The 19,687-nt window shown below is 33.2% G+C and overlaps 1 protein-coding gene across 6 annotated transcripts in view; it reads right to left on the bottom strand.

Moving 5' to 3' along the window:
* LOC119642860 (glutaminase liver isoform, mitochondrial) overlaps positions 1 to 19,687 on the bottom strand; it is a 35,837-nt gene that overhangs the window by 10,907 nt on the left and 5,243 nt on the right. For 3 of the 6 annotated variants that reach the window (XM_038042154.1, XM_038042155.1, XM_038042158.1), the window contains exons 2-3: positions 12,812 to 12,912; positions 1,469 to 1,498 (exon numbers count right to left, since the gene is read on the bottom strand). In XM_038042154.1, the coding sequence (XP_037898082.1) occupies positions 1,469 to 1,498; positions 12,812 to 12,912 (131 nt within the window). Of the gene's footprint in view, positions 1 to 1,468; positions 1,499 to 3,126; positions 4,236 to 12,811; positions 12,913 to 19,687 lie in introns of those variants that run through there. The other 3 variants (XM_038042159.1, XM_038042156.1, XM_038042160.1) reach the window with 3 other exon arrangements.

Raw genomic sequence — 19,687 nt, 5'->3', positions numbered from 1 at the left:
CAAGGAAATTGGCGATTGGTTTAATTCTATGAGATCATATCTATTTTCATTTCACCCATTTTTAACCTTGTTGCTTCTTTATTCAAGGAATCTTTCGATTCGATCTCAGAGAGGCGTAGAAAAACTTGAAAATATCTATTGATGCTCTGATGTACGAATAGTATAAAAACAAACTACTTATAACAAGTAAGAACATTATAGTAGGGCAAGGCCGACGGTTAGATACCCCACATCACATTGTCTAACACAATTCTTATCTTTATTCTAGAACACAAAAATTATATTTTGTTCCAATATAACGGCAAACTTTTCATGTGCGTATTTATGAGAAAGCGGGCCGAAAACACAACCTAACGTAGTGCAAACTACGTAGTGCAAGTGCTTACATATGGCACGACTCAAAAATAGACCTAGATGGCCCAAATTTTGAAGAGTTCATTTTTGTATGACATTACTATAATATTGTGGGTCAATTATCATCATCATTTTAAAACTTAGACCTTTCTGCTCTACAAAAAGTCAATTTTCGTGTAAATCGTTATTATGGTAAAATCCAAAAAATAGGCTTAGAAGGTCCAAATTTGGTTCATTTAATTTTTTTATGATAAATTGCTCTTATTATATAATCTTCTTCATGAAATATTGAAGTGTGAACGTTGTCGCGTGAACTTCAGTTTTCGTCGAAAGGTTTCAAAAGCCAGTCAAAAGTTTCCATACCAATTTGGAATGCCCCAATACTACTACTTGGCCACTTTTGTCAAGAAATTTTGAAAATTACAATTTTTTTCCTTATAACGATTTTTTCGAATAGGGCCTTATATGGGGAATGGTTGAAAAAGTGGGCCGATCCGAACCATTTTCAATAGAGTTTGCTTTGGGTCAAAACACGTCCCTGGATCAAATTTCATCAAAATAACTCAAAAATGGCGACCTATAGTTTCAACAAAAATTTACATGGAAGGACATCAAATAGACAGACAGGCAGACGGACAAACATGCTTAGATGAATTCAGATTATGATTCTGAATTGATCAGTACAATGAAAGGGGGCTCTATCTTAAGCTTTTCTGGGTGCTACATGCATCAGTACTACACCACCATTTGTAGTACGGAGTAATCCTGGAACCGACTCCATGTAAGATTTCTCATGAATAGAAAGTCCTTCGGAAAAAGGTTCAATTTTTAATATTTTATCTTGCAAAGCGGACAGACATTAACATAAGAAAAAAGTCATTCGTCTTTTCTGCTCTCTTCATGCGATGATTTGCCAATATTATATCTTTTCTTCTCACTGCATATCTTTAAATATTGTCCAAATTCATATCTATAGAAGTATATATGTACGTTAATGTTAATAAGTATGTTAATATCTATAGAAGTATTTATATATATGTATGTAATAAAAGACATAACTACGACAATCACAATAAAAAATGCATAATTATGATATTCAAAAAAAAATACTCACGGTCTTATAGAATAATAACGTTTCTGCAAGCTATATGGCGTTCCGTAAAAGAAGGCGAAATATTCAATTTTTTAATTAAAAAAAAGGAAAAAAAGTTTGGGAAAAAATCAAAAAGGCAATTTTCTCAAAAAGAAATTATATGTAACAGATTTTCAAAATTTAATTTAATATAAAGCATATGTGCGATGTTTTCTTGATATTCTTATTAGGTTTCCCAGTTATGTTTCAAATTCGACTGAAAGGATTTAGTAGATGTGATAAAAAGAAATCGAATTTCAATCTACTAACTATTTATAAATCATCTTAAAAATATTCTATTGGCTCAATATATGTTTCGTAACTTTTAGAACTTATTGTAAATACGATCCTTTGGATGTTATTAATTAGTCAACTTGGATTTTACACCCTACACCATTAATCTTGTGTTCAGCCTAGGGAACGCAATATTTCGAAAAATAATAATGAAATTTGGTACACAGGTTATGGCCTAAGAACGAACGTTATTGAAAATGGTTCGGATTGGACCACTTTTCCAACCACTCCACAAATAACGCCTTATTTTGGAAAATTATTACATGAAAAACAGTATAATTTTGAAAATTGCGCGACAAAAATCGCATTCTAAATAGAAGTGGGAAATTTGGATAGGGAGGATAATGTTTTCAAGCCTAATCACGTAAGAAACTAACTTTGTATGGTAAAGAGGCCTAATTTTCAATATTACTTGATGAAAATTCCAGTTAACCATGGGGAATTCGGATTATATAAGCATATTTTTTACTGCACTGTATATAGGCACATCCATGAAAGCTATCTTCTATGGTGACAAAGTTCTATCATCAAATCTTTGTCAAGTAAATTATGTCATCAAAATTATGCGTTTACATAAAAATAGTGTATAATTGAGAGAATTAGAGAATTGCTTTATTACACCATGTGATGTGGGGTATCTCACAGTCGGACTTGCCCCACTATAACATTCTTACTTGTTTTCGTCTTTCTACTCTAACCTTAAACTGAGAGTGAAAGAAAAAATGACCTGTAAAAAGGCTGTGAAAGAAATATTGTTTTAGAAAAGACAATTTGAATTGTACCGACGTCGGTTCACTACCACTAATTCAAATGCACTTTCTTGTGGAGATATTTACTGTTTTGTTCCCAATAAAGATCGCTAATGCAACCCACAAGAATACCTTAAACAATTTGCCCATAATAGCATTTTTAAAACCATTTTTTCATTCAAATATTGCAAACTATATATAGGTTCATAATTTTGCACACATATGTCTCAAGGGAAAATTGCTCTTGTCAGAACACTTAGAACTTGAGAAGTTTGTATTCGCTTTAGACGCGTCAGTTTGAAAAACTCCAAAATTACGATTATACTTATTCAAATAAAACAATACAGTACTAAACATAAATACAGTTTTGTTAGTTTGATAGTACTCACTAATATGCATAGATATATTTATTTACTTATGTAACTGATAATATTCATTATAAGTTATTGATGAAATTGTATTAAAAATGTAGCTTTTTTTTCATAGGCTGGTCGTACATTCAGTCTATTTATATTTCTAGGAAACACGTTCGCGCACATTTTGCTTTCAAAGCAAATTCTCGTTTTACTTATCTTCTAGCACTGCTTAAAAATTTACCTTATAACTGCCGAAATCGTACGTATTAACGTACCTCGACGACGTTGCGGAGATATGCCCTCAATTATTTCTTCTATGATACGAGCGGTTTCTTTATCTTTTTCATGATGATCGTCATCTGTCATTGCTTCTTTATTAACAGTTTCCTTAGGCATATCATTGCCTTCCGTCATTATATTTTATTTCTTTTTTTGAAGCTATTTTATTATTAATTTTTATGATACATGCAAGAGGTACACCTAAACTCGAGTTATTTTAGTTAATTTAGTTTATTTTAGTTGGTTATTTTTCGTCGTTTTATTTATTAATGGAAATCTTCGGTTATTTTCTCACCTATTAAGTATGGAGTAAAGTTTAACTTTTCTTTTAGTTTCTATTATATCACATTTTACATTTATTCCATTCAAACCTACGACAGTTTATATTTTTACTATTGCATTAAACCTGCCGCTTGCTTCTATTAGCAGATATTAACTTATTAAATAACCCTTCCTCACTATTTAAGCCATATTTATAGAAGTGTATTGTTACCTTTTCCAAATAGGCGGTAACATCCGACTTTAGCACGCATAAACACCTACAATTCATAGAGCATATTTATACATACACAAAAACACATTTCTCATTCTGCAAGTGTACTCTGTTTAAGTTTTGTTATTCGCCAACAGCAAGCATTTTAGATTTGTCGTCCAGATTGTAACGAAGTATTTCTAACGTTTCTATATTTTCTGATTGCTTTTCGCTCATGATTCTTGGTCACAAGAATCCAAGACTTGGATTGTTAAAGCGTGCCTAGGTCATGACCGATAAATGATAAAATCGCCTAACAATCAAAAATGTTTTTACTTAATTCATATATAATTCTTGACATGAAAGGTCAATAAAAAATCTCAACCAATCAGTTTAGCAAACAAAACTTGTTAATCTTCACATTGAATCTCACTTCTCAAAAAGGAAAACCTTTTTATTTTTTCTTTAACCCAAGTTTTTTAAACGATTATTTAAGTTCCACGCGTCAAGTAACAAGAAATTCGAACTCCGCGATATAAAAATGTTTAGTCTATAACAATATTAACAGCAAGAGCGTGGACATAAACTGATGCATTTGAGATCAAAGAAAGTGTTAATTTTTAAATCGTGTTTTAAACTTTTTCCTAAATTAATATTAATTAAGAATACGCATACGGCTATTTTAGCAATAACTATATATTGTTGGAAGTGCTTCTAATGTGCTAAAGTCTGTTTAGCCCTATGCTGGACGAGCATGCAATATAATTGATTAAAAGACACTTTATTTAAGAGAATCTTATTTACGGTGCTTAGTTTAGAATCTCTTTTTATTAATGATTGCATTTTTATGGCCATATTGTACTTTCTTTTTTTTTTTTTGATATGCTGAATTTTATTATGAAAAATTAAGTTTTTGTCTAATATAATTCCCATGTACTTAACATCGTCAGAAAAATTAACTTCGTGACCTTGAACTCTCAAATTAGATGAACGGAGAAAGCAAAGGTTATTTTTAATTTATTAAAGCAATCGCAATTTGCTAATTGTTAGCTATTCCACAATCACATTCATGCGATGGCTAAATACCAATGTGAAAATTATTAAGTTTAGCGAAGTCAGAACAGAAAACCGAATACAAAATTAGACCCAACACAGGTTCTTACAGAAGTAGGTAGAAAGTATGTAAAAAAGCAGAAAGTTCATCTAGAAAACGTACACAGAAATATGTTTCAGAAAAAAGGGTCCGGATTAATTTAAATTCAAAAAGTGGTATTTTAAAAATCAGATTATTATACCAACCACAATTAAAACTAAATGGATTGCTTAAAACCAAATTTGTTTCCGGTGGCAATTGCATACTAGCTGGTGCGAAGCGTTACACTGAGTTTAAATAGTCTTTCGTTAATCACGCTTTAAAAGTTCTTGCTGGGAGAGAGCTCAATAGACTTGTGGGTCGATAACTAGTGACATCATTTGGCGGTTTACTGGTATAGGGATGGGAATGATTTTAGCCGTTTTCCGTATGCTTGGAAAATATTCTAGAGGTTGAAAAGCTCTTTTGCCTAAGCTACAAGAGATTTTGCAAAAATCTTACGCCCAACTTGATATTCAAGTGGCGCAGTGGCGCTTTTCACGCAGCAGTTTGCCTATAGTCCAAAATGAATTCCTTGCTTTATCTAAAGCATATATTTTACTGACTTATAATGCATTTTCAAGCATAAAAGTTTCACTCCTCGCTGGGGACGCGTAATTAAGAGCGTTTATACAGCCGACTTGTTGGCGATAACAACGCCAATGCTGTCTGTAAAAATTAATTAAATTCAGTACACCCTTGAGTAGCCCAAAAATGTCAATCTAGGCAAAGCTTTTGGGCTCTGATCGTTGAATAGTGTTTGTTATGTTTACAGTCGGCTATAGTCACTGTCGTGGATGTAGAGTTGGCACTTGTGAAAATTGAAGCCATTACTAAAATTGTTTTTTATGAGTACTTTGGAGGAAAAAAGAAAATTGAAGTGGTCACCTGAAGTTTGCAATTCGGAAATAAGCAACGTTATATTAGTCAAGTCTAAGTCCAAAAAAGAAAGTATAGATCTGCAAACAAATGGAATGTAGGTAGGTTCGTTGGTATTTAATATACTTACTATAGAGAATGTTATGATTTCCACACAGGAATTTGCTACTGTGCAGCACCAATTGCAATGTCTAACATTTAAATCGCCACAAATAACAAAATCGTACAAAAATTTAGGTAGATTCTTTTTCAATTTGAACTTAAGCTCATGCGAGCACGATCCACCAGAAAAATAGACTCTAGCGTAGAGTGACCGTTAACACCGCGAATACTCAAGCCGATTGTTTCAGTCACATCGGTAATTGATTGAATTTCATAAAATATTAATCTATTATGAATTAAGACTGCAACTGCTCCACCTAACAGTAGTGCGGACAAAATAATGTACCAAGTTTCAGAAAGTAGACATATATCGACACTATTGTTGATTAAAAAATCAAAAAACTCAATCAAAACATGGCTTTAAGCATTGCTGTATCTATTATTTAACAGTTATACATAAATATTTAGGAGATGATTGCGTTAAAGCAGTGAATTGTTCCTGCTTAGCTGCACACATCTTAAGGTTATTTACAGCATCGAAAGCTAACTGTAACTAACATTTTCTCCAAAATAATCAACATTACCTTGAAACATTAAGGCAAATGACTGTTAATGTTGTGCGATCGTCGCGTTGTCAACAGGAACCGAACTGCTACCAGATGATCCTATATTCGAAAAGTTCCAATAAATAGCTATTAACATTAGACTGTCGTTTTTCAGCAGGTATTACTTCATACAGGTGGTCTTTTCGGAGCGTTCGGACGAAAGGCTCGAAAGCAAACAAAAAATTTATCTTAGGTAAAAAATTTTTTTCAATATTCAAGGAAGTTCGAAGCACCTTGTCAAAAAATGAAGATTCCCTACCGCATGTCCCGTAGGCTTGTCTTAAGCCAGTTTAGGTTTAAAAAGTCAAACCTTCCGCTGTCTCATTCCTTGTACAAGAAAACTTCCTTGGACAACACTACAGACTGGTTGGAGAAATAATAGCACAAAAAAATTAATTTTAAAGAAACTAATGGCCATCTTCTGCATATAACTAGCATAGGTAAGCCTTAATGGCAAACGTAAAATCAATTTGCACACCACCACACAAGTTGGAATTTTATCCTAAAAAATAGACTTCATCTCAAGATTTTCCTTTAAAAAATTAGCAAAATGTCTACCACTGATAGAAAATCGATCTGAACTGTTTTTTTTGTTTTCCTTGCGGTCGTGAAGTCTGTCTATTAACTACCTCACTCTGTCATAATATATCAAAAATTATACCTCGATGTCGTATAAAGACTTTCTTTTCATGTTAAGTAATGCACTTCACAGTTGAGTAATTTTAACATGTCGCGAGCCAATTATGTCCAATGGATGGATTAGTACCGTATGGTATTAATCATTTTAGCCGGCTTTACCAGTTCATAACAGATCATACTCTTCCCGTCCCTTCGAAAACAGAGCACCATTCTCTTGCCAAAGCGGTTTGATTTCGCTGCGATTGTGGACGGAGTGTCTCCATAGCCTTTTGTGTTTAGAAATGTAAAAATAAATCCGTTTTTCGTTCCCATTTATATGACGCAAATGCGATTGCAGTAAAAGGTATTCATTTGACACAAATATTGCCGTGAGAAAGAAGAATAATACTGTGAAAAGACTATTTCAACCTATGACTTATGTGCATTTGGCATATGTGTCAAGTCTTTGTAGTTTTTTTCAAACCCACCCTTCAAGTTTGTTGAGAATGAACAACAATCTACAATCTACTACTGCTCTTTATTTTACTTTCTACTTCATTCTGTATACTTCTTATTTCAAGCATGTTGCAACTCTGGTCCTCATTTATAACTAAAGATTTACATTGTGGGAAGATGCGTGAGTCTAATAAATCAATTTAAATTAACAAAATTCGTGGACCTGATAAGCTAATGTAAAAGTTTTGTAAAGAATTAATACAAAAACTTTGGAAGTCTTTTTTAACGCAATGATTAAAAATACCCTGTCCAAATTTAATTAAGTTTTTCCATAAAAATTATGACTGTAGTTAGTGGATATCAACAATACGGTATAAACTAAATATTTTTTATTTTTTGTAAAATAAAAACATTTAGGAAAATATTTTTAAATTTAATTAGCACAGATTAAATCAAAAAATAAAATAGTACAACACAATTCGTAATTCGCGTTAATTGCTCTATTTGAATATTTTTTAAAAATAGTAACAAGCAGTATTTAACAACACATTTAGTAAAATACTCCCCGTGAGTTTCTAAAGCGCTAACACCGAAACTTTTACCCATAAGAATCTAATTATATAGACCCATAAGAACCATTATATTCTACATAAGAAATAAATAAAAATAAATTTTTCTGAAATGATTTTTTTTTTAATTATCGGAAGAAGGGGAAAGAAAGGTTTTTGCGCAGTTGTTGAAAAGATTGTAAAAAAAAAGAAAAATGTGATGGGAGTAAAAAGTCAAGATTTCTATTGAATAGATGGTGGAGAAAACAAAAACGTTTATCAAAAATCTGTTAAATGATAAGATCATTCTAAATAATTTTTTCGCTATTGCAAATAGAATGACAGCTTACTAAAATCGCTGCTATAAAAAGTAGGCCTGACGACGTAAAAAACAACGTTTTGCTAAACGTACACATTTTATTAGAATTAGCTAAGTAAATTTCGTGGTGACAATCAAGAAGACTGACTTGATGTGTGTACGTGTTGTTAACGAAAAAGAGTCGTTTCGTAAATTTTGATGAAATAATCAAAAAGACTGTATTGGTCTTGATGCGTTTCGCTAAACGAATAAGATTCGTTACGTAACTTTGAAAAAAATTTGTGAAATAATCAAGAAACCTAGCTTGGCCAATTAATACGTCTAAGCGGACGGGATTTTTCTGATTGGCACGGGAACTACCGGATTCTCAAAGAAGCAAAGATAAATTAAACATAAGTTTTTTTTACATGTATGTAATTCGTATTATATTGAATTATTGTTAAAGATCCTGATGAATCATCGATAATGCGCATCATCGAGGACACATCCTCGCCAAGATCATATTAATTTCGTTTCTCGCCTTATAACTAAATTAAATTTATTGTATTATTGTAATTCAATGTTAATTAAAACAAAAAAATATAATTTTTTTTACTCATCAATTTAAATTTTCTTGTTGTGCCTTCTAAATTATTAAATTCTTTTTAAATATCGTGTTCGCTTAATTAACTAATTTAAAGTTACAAATTAGTTTACTTTTATTTCGAAATTATTTGGTAAGATCTCCGGAGGAAAGCATTATAATATGTTAAGAATAGGCATCAGTTAGGATGACTATGTATTCGTTCATTATAAATGTCGATTCGTTGTAATTATAAATTTTAAGGGAAATAATGCGCGCAAATAAAGTAATAATTTAATATTTATAATAATAAAATAATAAACAAATTTTTTTGTGTAACGCGAATAATTCTTTCAAGTTAGACTTCTTCACCCACACTAATCCGACGAGCCAGACCGGGTTATCGCGTGCATAAATAATTTGAAAAGAAAACACTACACCTACCCGGTATTTTTATACAATATGCTGCAGAGTATTCAATTAGTCGTTCAGTGTTAACGCAGAACTTGAACAGATTTAAAAAAAAAGACGTACTCCTCATTTCTTTAATTGTTCGTATTTTTCAATTTTATAAAACAATAGGCACAAAATGATGTAAGTTTAACCTCCCGCTTATTTTCAACTCTTTAAAAAATATCAATTATATAAAATCTAAAAAGGGACAACTTCCGCGTATTATAGTGAAATACATTGCCAATTTTTCGCTGGAAGGGATCCCTATTTATTATTATTATAGTTTATTAGAACAGAGTAAATTAGTTGCATCACATCTTGTTTGAGATAATTACAAATGCATAAGACAGGGGAAATTTAATAGGAAATATGAGAGCACTATCCTATTTATCATTATGCGCTACGTTTTATACAATGCCTAAAATTTTAAAATATGGACTAGTAGTTACTAACGATATACTCACACAATTCTTAGCCGAAATAGAAGAAAACTCCGAATATCCTAATAACCAGTAGCCGATAATCAGTAAAACCTATGAAAGCCTAAATTATTTTGCAAAGTGGAGTTCCATATTGCCAAATATCTATGAAAAAAGAAGAATGCGCAGGGACTTTGGATCGTTAATAAACTAATCCAATCCAATGACAGCTAGATATGGAAATAGTTCAAGAATTAAAATTCATGCAACAATTCGTATTAGTGACATCGTTCTCTTGATATGCGAAATGTTGTGGTTAAGTAAATACGAATCCATACCACCCATGCTTAAAAAAAGGGCATATGTATAAAACATCACTCAATAAACTCGTTTAATGATATATAAATATCGCCACTATTTAAATAGCACCAGCCTTCAAAGCAAACGTTTCAACACTTCACGAAATTCCGATCATTAGTTTATAAGTTGAAATGGTTTTAAGGACACTACCTTTGCAGTTTTCATGTAGTTTCAGATAACAATATACCAAAACTTAGACATGCTAATTTTCATCATGAAATTTTAAAAATTATACCCTTTTACTATATATAAATTCAGTTTCTGTAGGAACGGCTACATGAAAGCGAGTTTTGTATAGAAATTTTGAAAAAAAATTGCAGTTTTTTCATATGATGATTATGACCACTTGTGATACAGGCTATATTAAGTTTAAGTACGTAACACTCAGAAAAACCCACCTTTTATTATACCGATTCAGAATCATTTTTTGAATCGATCTAAGTTTCCCCGTACATCTGTCTATCTGATATCTGTAGATATATATTTCTGTTCAATTTGAGTTGACTGGGGCCATTTTTTCCAATCCGCGCTCATTTAAGCGCTCTTACGAAAATATTTCATAGTGAGAATTGGTTCGTAATAGCAAATTAGCAAAAAAGTCAGTCTTACCGAAATTGAACTCCCGCGCACAAGCATTTTCAGGAAATAGAAGCCCTTATATATCGAAGAAGCCTAATTGTTTTATGATGAAAATGTGTTCCTGATAGTAATTTAATGTAAAAATGAAGTGGACCAAACTCGAACCACATGGATCTATTTCTTGGAGACCAAGTAAAATTTTTCATGATTAGGAAGCTCTTAAATAAAAATGTTTAATTTTTAATATTTTGTGATAAAACTTGATCCATAGTAGCAATTTAGCAAAAGAATTGACGGTAAGGAAACTAAAATATAATAAAATTTTTAAGAAGTGTAAAGACTGCACTTTGATTTTAGTTTATCAAGTTTCGCAGAGAAAAAAAAAAAGTTTTTCGAATGTAAGCTTTCTTTTAGATTGAAGTTTTTGAGAAGAGGTAGGTGAAGTGAAGAGTTCTTACCGAAATGTTGTGAGGAAAACAGAAAAATTTTAGAAAACAATCGAAATTAACGAATAACGACAGATAGAAACAGAAACAAAATTAAGAAGGTCTGCATTTTGAATCAAAATGAAATGCCGTAGTTTGCTCCCTTCGACTGAGTGCATCTAAAAATAAAAGCTATGATATCGAATTTTAAAAGAAAAATATTACTAAAAAACGTGCTAAAATTATAAATTGACTATTTGTGTCTTTTGTTAAACTTTGGAAAGGAAAAGCGTGTTAATATACGAAATTAATTCATTAATTGTTTGAATTTAAATAAAGAAAAGATGTTAAAATTCAACATTATTGAAATTTCAAAATTTGTTTTTTTCTTTAGTTAGTTTTTCCTAAATAAATTTTTTTCAAGAATGCGCATTCATTGTAAGAATTTAAGTATTGGGTGAGTTTACTCTTATTGTTCTTTGGTTTGTGTTTATCGAATGTATAAATTTAAATATTCAATTAATTTATATGGTTAACTTATGTATATATAATTGTATTAAATATTATCTCTTAATAATAATCTGCTGACCGCAAAAAAATATAAATAAAAACGCGCTATTTCGGTGCTAGTTTAATAGTACTTTCGATTCCTTTTTGTTTGTTTTTTTCTAATATTATCTTCTTTCTAATAAGGCAAATTGAATTGGCGAATTGGAGAAGTCGTGCTACATTGGACCTGTTGTACATTTCTGTTTATTAGAACCGTTTCGGAGTAATCCCATAATTGACCAGTGTCTCCATCTCTATCAACAAAGTCCATGATTCTTATACGTCAGGCAATCTGTTTGTATTAACATTGTTTGCTCCTGTAAGCACAGATTACTTTAAAATAATTGGAAGAACAAATGCATTCGAATGGCGACAGCGCTCACATTGCTAACGACAATAACCCGGAACACATGCGTGCGTTGCTGAAGGCATTTATACAAAAAAAAGTTTAAAACTATATTGCATGTTACAGCAGTAAATCAAGTTTGCTAAATTTAGATCACGCCGTGTGACCTAACATCCTCCACTATGTAGGCTTTCATATGAAGGAATACTTTTCATGAAAATAATGTGTGGTTTTTGGTGTATCATTACCAAAACTAATGAATAACTCTACTAGTCGAGATAGTGTAGGATAGTTAATATTCGTCTCACCACAGTGCTGTTACCGGTAGTTTACCTTTCCAAACGCCGCAAGAATATCGATGATGCGAAACCCTTTCGTCGCCCGAAATCAGCAGTTGTTACACAAACCATAAAAAATTCAAAAAAAGGTTTACTACATATTCCGACCAAACATACATACGTTTCAATAAGTTTAATGTCATATATATATATATATGACAAATATATATCATGTCATATATATATATATATGTATATAATTTTATTTCATAGTACATTTATGCGCGGCTTACCAAAAGATTTGGAATTGCCTTCCCGTATAAACTAACGTTATTTCACAAATAGATTTTGGGAAAAATAAGAAAACATCAAAACGAATTTCAACTTTGAATATAGTTTCACAAATTTTTCATCAATCATCTAAACTTTCTAAATAAAAGACATAAATGAAAAACTGTTTGAGCTGTCCAAGACAATTCAGCGCTTTCCTTTTTTGTTTGAGATAATCTCATGTTTCTTATTTAAAGGACATCAAAATTACTTACCTGAAAGTATCTTCGCCTGAGGGAGCATTGCTAGTGTCGTAGAAGGATAGTTTGCGATTGGTAGAAACTAAATGCAACAAATGTGGGGTTTTAAGTTTTTGCTAAAAGTAAAAATTTGAAAAAGTTTGGAAATAATTATATAAGGTAATGATTTATTTTTTATTGATTTGAAAAAAGGTTAGAATTACTTGAATAGAATTCGCTTAACACGGAAAAACGCATTTCAAAAGTAAATAAAAATTGAAACAGAGATCCGTTGTTTATTCTTAAAGAAGAATAATAATAATATCCGCACGTAAGTTGGAAGGCATACATGTGATCTACAGTTACACAGACAAATAATTTTTTTTTTTCCATATTTATTTGTTTTTATTTTCTCTGCATGTGTACATATATGCGGTTTCGAATTTAAAGAAAATAAAGAATTTACAATTTATGTGCTTAAACATATTTAATACATATAACAAGTTTGCGTGAAAAGTTAGGATGTTTTTGAAAATAAATAAAAACACTGAAAAATCTCCAAATATTCTTTGTGCACATTAACTAGCGTCTTGTTTGACGCATGTATTATATTTATTATCGCAATGCAGAACATAATGATATTTGTTTGCCTATGGGTAACATTCCCCCGCTTTCCCTCCGGATAAATACGAAAGTTCGGATAAACTTGCACACGCAAATTGACGTGAATTACTTTGAACCTTCATTTCAGATTAATTGTTGACAGAAGTTACTGTCAAAATGTTAACGGTTGTGCAGATGTTCTTAAAGCCTATAAAAATCAGATTTAGAGATTCGCTTGGAGATTCATAGTATACACTATATTAATTTCCAACTGCTTACTGCCGCAGTTACATGCAATTATTAGATTGTATTGTGTTTTATGTACAGCAAATTTACGAACGTATGAGAACGATTACAAAACAAATCAGAAAACATATTTGTCTTAAAATTAATCGCAAATAATGATTGATTTAGGGTGTTGGAGAGGAAAATTTGGTTTATGTCTGGGCTAAATATTGTGCTTGGGTCGTAAATTATAAATAGTTGAAGTTTTAGGCGCCAGGAGTACGTTTACAGTGAGTCAGCATTCAATTGAATTTATGGAATGCAACAATATATAGTACTTTTGGAGCCAATCCATAACCGAACCAATGGATTGAGAATAAACCATGCAGAATTATTTCAAGGCAAACATGCCAAAGATAAACTATTCGTTTCGTTTAAGTACGGTATCGCGAACGTTAAGAACTAAAGGTAAGTTTCATAAGACTGTAGCTCCTCGAGGGAGGTAGGAGACCATTGAAGTCAATCTCATTAACTGACGAACACGGACCTGTAGGTCCTCACATGAATTTCGTAGCATAAAGGACAGGAATTGCTTTTGTACGGATTGGGTGATCATTCGACCAAAGTGTATTCCAGTATAGGACGCTCCAAATTCGTATATAGTCGCTTCGTAAGGTGTAACCGAATTTCCTCTTTCACCATTTAATAAAGCCTAGTATTGATCAAGCTTTATTCACAATATGTTCAACATGTTGAAACGAAAAGTATTGGCGAACAGAGCACCAAGAAAAAAAATCGATTTGGCAACTCTACTGTAGACGGTTGATTAATTTTTCTGTGCGCTTTTGTTTATAATAATTAAGTGATTTTTTGGAATAAAAAGTCAAATACCTGAACTTAAGATTTTACGTTCTCACTCGTGATGGGTTTCACGTTTGAAACTTGAAATTCGGCGTTTCGTGGTATTGCGCTATCTTATAAAATGTATTGAAAATATTTTGGAGCACTAGGCGTCACAACAAGCATATCGTCAGCTACGACTTTGGTCTATGAGATTTTCACGAAGAAAAATGCTTGAGAGGAACTGGTGGCAATAAAAATTTGCCTATGTGAAAAAATAGTTGTGCAGCAATTGCTGCAAACCATCATGTGTGAAGTTATCACCACTGTTAACAATAGGCGGAATAATTTGAATTAAATATTCCAATAATATAGACAAGGACAGTTACAGATTTTGTTCTTGGTATTGTCTATTTAACTCAAAAACGAGTTCCGATTCAGACTTATACATGACGGGTTGGTTATGTGAGAGGTATGGTTATCGGGATATATCTCGTGATTTGGCCCTGCGTAAAAATAAGGAGATAGTGGCGCTTAGCCCCCCGAGGCTTAGCTATGCTGAGGCAGTGAAGTGCTCAACATCAACTACCGCCAGCATCGTTGAATGCATCAACCAGCGCGGCATCCTTCACTGCGGCGAATGGTTCACACGATGCTTCTATTGCCTGCGTCCCATCGATAGGTGCCAATGGGCAAAGGAAAGAACAGTTGAAGGAGTCTATGTCTACCGGAGAGATGTTACTAAGAGGCTTCAGAGGGAAATACCGCTGATGTTTCCCATCAATTGAAAGTGCTACCCGCACGTAAATCTGTTTTTGTGTCGCGGTTATCGCCCCCAAGGAAGCGATTGTGAACTACTTAAGAGATAAGCTCTTAGTGGAAGGTGCAAGGAAATGTAGAATTTTTAAGACTAGATCGGCACCACGGAGTGATGTTGCTTCATTCAAGATTATTGCTGCGGCAGCCTTTTTGAGCGTATTATGTCAGCAAAGTTTTGGCCACAAGGGATTTTAATTAAAGTATTCGTACGCCGGCAACAAAATATTGCTGCGGTGATTGTGCAGCGGTCAGTTCATCAGGCAAAAAGCTAATTGGTAGCTGGCATGTGTCGGAAATACTGTATCAAAATGTTCGTGATCTTAATACGAAACTATGCAATGTGTTTGTAAGTGCTGTGTAATTCCGATTACCTTGGGTTAGCATTTACAGAAAGTTGGCTTAAGCCACGGATGTTCGACGGGGAGATTTTTTTCTCAGAGTTTGGGTTCTTTAGGAATGACAGACTGCATAAAACTGTTGGGGGAGTTATTTACAGTTAATCCTAATTTACCCTCATCTTTGGTTAGTCCTTCTATGTCTACAACTGCAACAAGCAAGTTATTAATCCAATGTTATTGAGGCAACCCAATGTAAACTCCTTAAAAATCCGAGGGCTTTTTTCAAATTCGTAAATTTCAAACGAAAATTAGAAAGATGTCCTTCCGTCATGAGCTTTGGAGATTTCGAATCATCCAATGTGTTTGCAATAACCAACGGTTTTGCACAATTTTTTGCCTATGTCTTTGCTGAAGAAGAATATTTATAGCATTGTCAACCTTAAAACCAAGAAAAAAGGTTTTTACCGTCGATTTGGAAGAGTAGCTTTATTTTACCTTTTTATAAAAGTGGTTCTCGGAGACTTATTGAGAATTACAGGGGAATTGCCAAACTTAGTGCACTGCCCAAACTAATTAAATTACTAATAGCAAAAAGGCTTACTCCGGTTTTGGCATCAATAATATAATGCAATGTCAGCACGGTTTTCTAAAAGGAAGGTCAACGGCTACCAATCTTTGGAGTTAGGTAATCGAATTTACAAGCCATTCTCCGATCATAAACAAACTAATGTTATTTTCAAAGACTTTTCCAAAGCTTTCGAGAGAGTCGATTATAGTCAGTTGATCATAGCACATCGCATTGGTTTTTCGGACTTATCTTTGCCTAGTTTAGTAGTTATCTCTATCGTCGCATCCAACGGGTGGTGCTGAGCTATTGTCAATCCAGAGTAATTGATGTCACTCCTGGTGTTCTTCAGCGTAGTCATCTTAGCCCGCTTTTATTTATTTTATAAGCGAATGACCTTCCGGAGTGCATTCAACATTCCCGGGTTTTAATGTTTGGAGACGATGTAAAACTTTCCCTCTGGGGTGGGTTGGTATACTATGCTTTAGGGGGAGCATAGATGTGCCGAAACACTCATTTCCTTGTGGTGATCCCCGGGCAACGGCTTCGGCCGGCGAAAAAGGGTTTAAGGCTTTGGACTACTATAACTAGTTTCCTGAGAGATGACTTAGGGGTTCACTGGAAGATGAGCTCTTTACTCAAGAAGCTAATTACTACCAAGGAAATTCTAACCAAAAAGCCAGCTGGTCACTGGTTACGTAAAAATAGTAGACGTAGTAATTAGTGAGTGCATGGTAGTTATCCCTCCATGTCAGTGCAATGCCCGAAGCTTAAATATTTTGATGAAGGGTAGTCCGGTTTTGGCTAGCCGGGATTGTACGGTTAATCCGAAGGCAAGAGTGGTCTGACACCGTTCAGTTTCGTAAAGTAATGCTAATGGCTTTATAGCCTAACTTTAAGCACCACGGGGTTAGGAGGACGCTCACAAAGCCATGTATGCCTGCGGGTAATGTGAAAGAAATTAAAATAATTGCTCTTATACTATGTCATCTTATATGAATGATTAATAAAATAAGATGACTGAGATTTATTATTATTAAATCTATGAAAAATTATACGAGTAAATTATATGAATAAATGATATAAAAGGGATTTGACGAAAGGCTTTCCTAACCTTTTTGCTTTTGAATGAAATATTCACGAATGCCTGCGGGTAATGGTGGCAATATTGATTAACTGCAATCTTTTAGAAACTACGGTGGAACAAGTCTATTCCCTTTTTAACGCAGCAGTTGATCAATATGAGCCCTGACTGCTTGTGTACGGCCCTTCGGGGAGTATTCGTACTGGTTGTGGTTTTCACTGTTCAATGCCAAAGTGGAACAAATCGAGGTGAGGATAGGCCTCAACACTGACCAGAGTTTTATTGAGCCATACCCAATAAGCAATCTGGACTCTGGTGTTGTTTAGGCCCCTATTTTATAGGGATTGTCTAACTAGCTGGAGGGAGTGGGTTACGCTTAAATAACCTGTGTGCCTTGGGCCACTGTGGGGTTAAGTCATCATGGCAGGTACCCACGTTAAATCCATGTCACAATCTGTCCCTCTGTTTTGACTCAAAATATGGTACTAAGCTTCTTCAGCCTGATTTGGAGAACCTGTGCTCGACCAATGGTATGGCGCTAAATTCAAAGAAATGTAAGAAAACGTCTTTTACATGGTGTAGTACGACGCCTTCTTATTATCTTATTGATAATGACATTCTGGAAAATGTTTGCAATTACAAACACTTAGGAGTTGATTCAAAACACAAGTTTGACATTCATATTGAAGTGTCATTTAATAAAGCTAGGATTTATTAAAAGATGGTCTAAAGAATTTAAAGACCAATACCATCCAAAGTGCTTGCATATATCGTTAGTTAGGCCACCTCTTGAACACTCGTCGGTAGTTTGGCTTCGTACTTATATATGTCATATTGATCTCTTGGAGATTGTTCAACGGGACTTCTTTGTGTTTGCTTTGGTATCCTTATTTAAGGTGGAGGTACTCTATCTCTTCCACCTTATAATGATAGATTGAAGCCGATTGATTTGCCTACCCTCGAAAAAAGGCGTGAAGTGTTGGGAGTAACCTTCCTCTTTAAGCTAATAAATGGTGATGTTTATTCAACGAATTTATTAGAACTTATTGATATTCACATACCTAGTAGTCATTTGATTTATCTGATGATCCGATGGATCAACAACTCGGTGCCGTCGCTAATACGCCAGAAAATATTTTACAAAATAAAAACGCTAAGTCCACGTATCACATTTGGTAGTTTCATATATTCAACCATTTCACGGATATTGAGGCGATATAGGAGCAAGTTATAAAGACGGTACTCTAGGCGACTCTCACGAGAACCGCCATGAATTCATTCTGAAAAGGTAGAAATGATCGAGCCAGGATGCCAAATGAAGATGCGGCTATAAGAACGTCCCCATCAGTCTTATTAAATCTGGCAAAATAAGTTATATTAAAAAATCTGTTTTTATAAAAGGAGGAAACTGAATTTTTATTCCGTGTGACTATACAAAAAACTGTCGGGTCTTAAAATTTTAATAATTGGGAGTTCGATATTTTGACTAAAGATATTTTCCATTATAAAATAGATTCTTAAGAAAATTCATTGCTCTCGCCATATTTAACATAGAATGAAAACGTTTAAAATACAACACTTGACGCGTTCAGTTGAAAGGCGGCCGAATACATAATTTTAGCAAAACCGGATGAATGGATGTGCCCAGATAGGCAGATTTCCCTATTTATATGTATTTATATATATTCCACGCTGGCTGCAAAGCAAGTTAACTAAATCTTATAATAACAAACTCGAAGAGCATTCTCTTATATTGACTTTTATATTTGTTTATCTTAAGCGTTGTGATAATCATATTTCCCCGCGCTACGCTTATTTAAATTTTACACAAAACTTTTTATGCAATTAATTTGTATACGAATCCATAAGTTCATATTAAACTTTGAACAAAAAAATAGATATGCAAGGAATGCGGTATTTATCATTTTGATTATTTCGCACAATTTTATTGTAAGTAATGCACTAAAGTTTCTATTTAATCGGTTTTCAAAAATTTTAAAAGAATTAAAACTTCCGGATCTCAAACACATTATTTTTTTTTTTTTATTTAAAAACAAGTAAAGACATTATAGTCTAGCGACACCGACGATGACGTCTTCTGCACCACTTCGTCTGGTACAGTTACTCACTCGTTTTGGTAATAATACAACAAAAAGTACACATTATTTTCATGGAAAACTATAATTTTCATAAAAACACACATATTTGAAGGTTAGATTTTCTCTCCATAGAATTTTCGTTTCGTGATGGCGTGTATATAGGTGGGGGTCCAAAAAAATAGGCCTATGGGATTCAAATTTACGACCGTCTATTTTTTTTTGCTGAATCGCTCATGAAGAATTGAGATATCATGGGATATCTCCAGTTCATTTTTCCACTTAATTACTATCATGAGCATATTTACAAAAAAAAAAATCACAAAAAAATTAGCAATCAGA

Source organism: Glossina fuscipes, unplaced genomic scaffold (genome assembly GCF_014805625.2).
Source record: "Glossina fuscipes isolate IAEA_lab_2018 unplaced genomic scaffold, Yale_Gfus_2 263, whole genome shotgun sequence".
NCBI classification, from domain to species: domain Eukaryota; kingdom Metazoa; phylum Arthropoda; class Insecta; order Diptera; family Glossinidae; genus Glossina; species Glossina fuscipes.
This window is presented reverse-complemented; position numbering and strand designations above follow the sequence as displayed.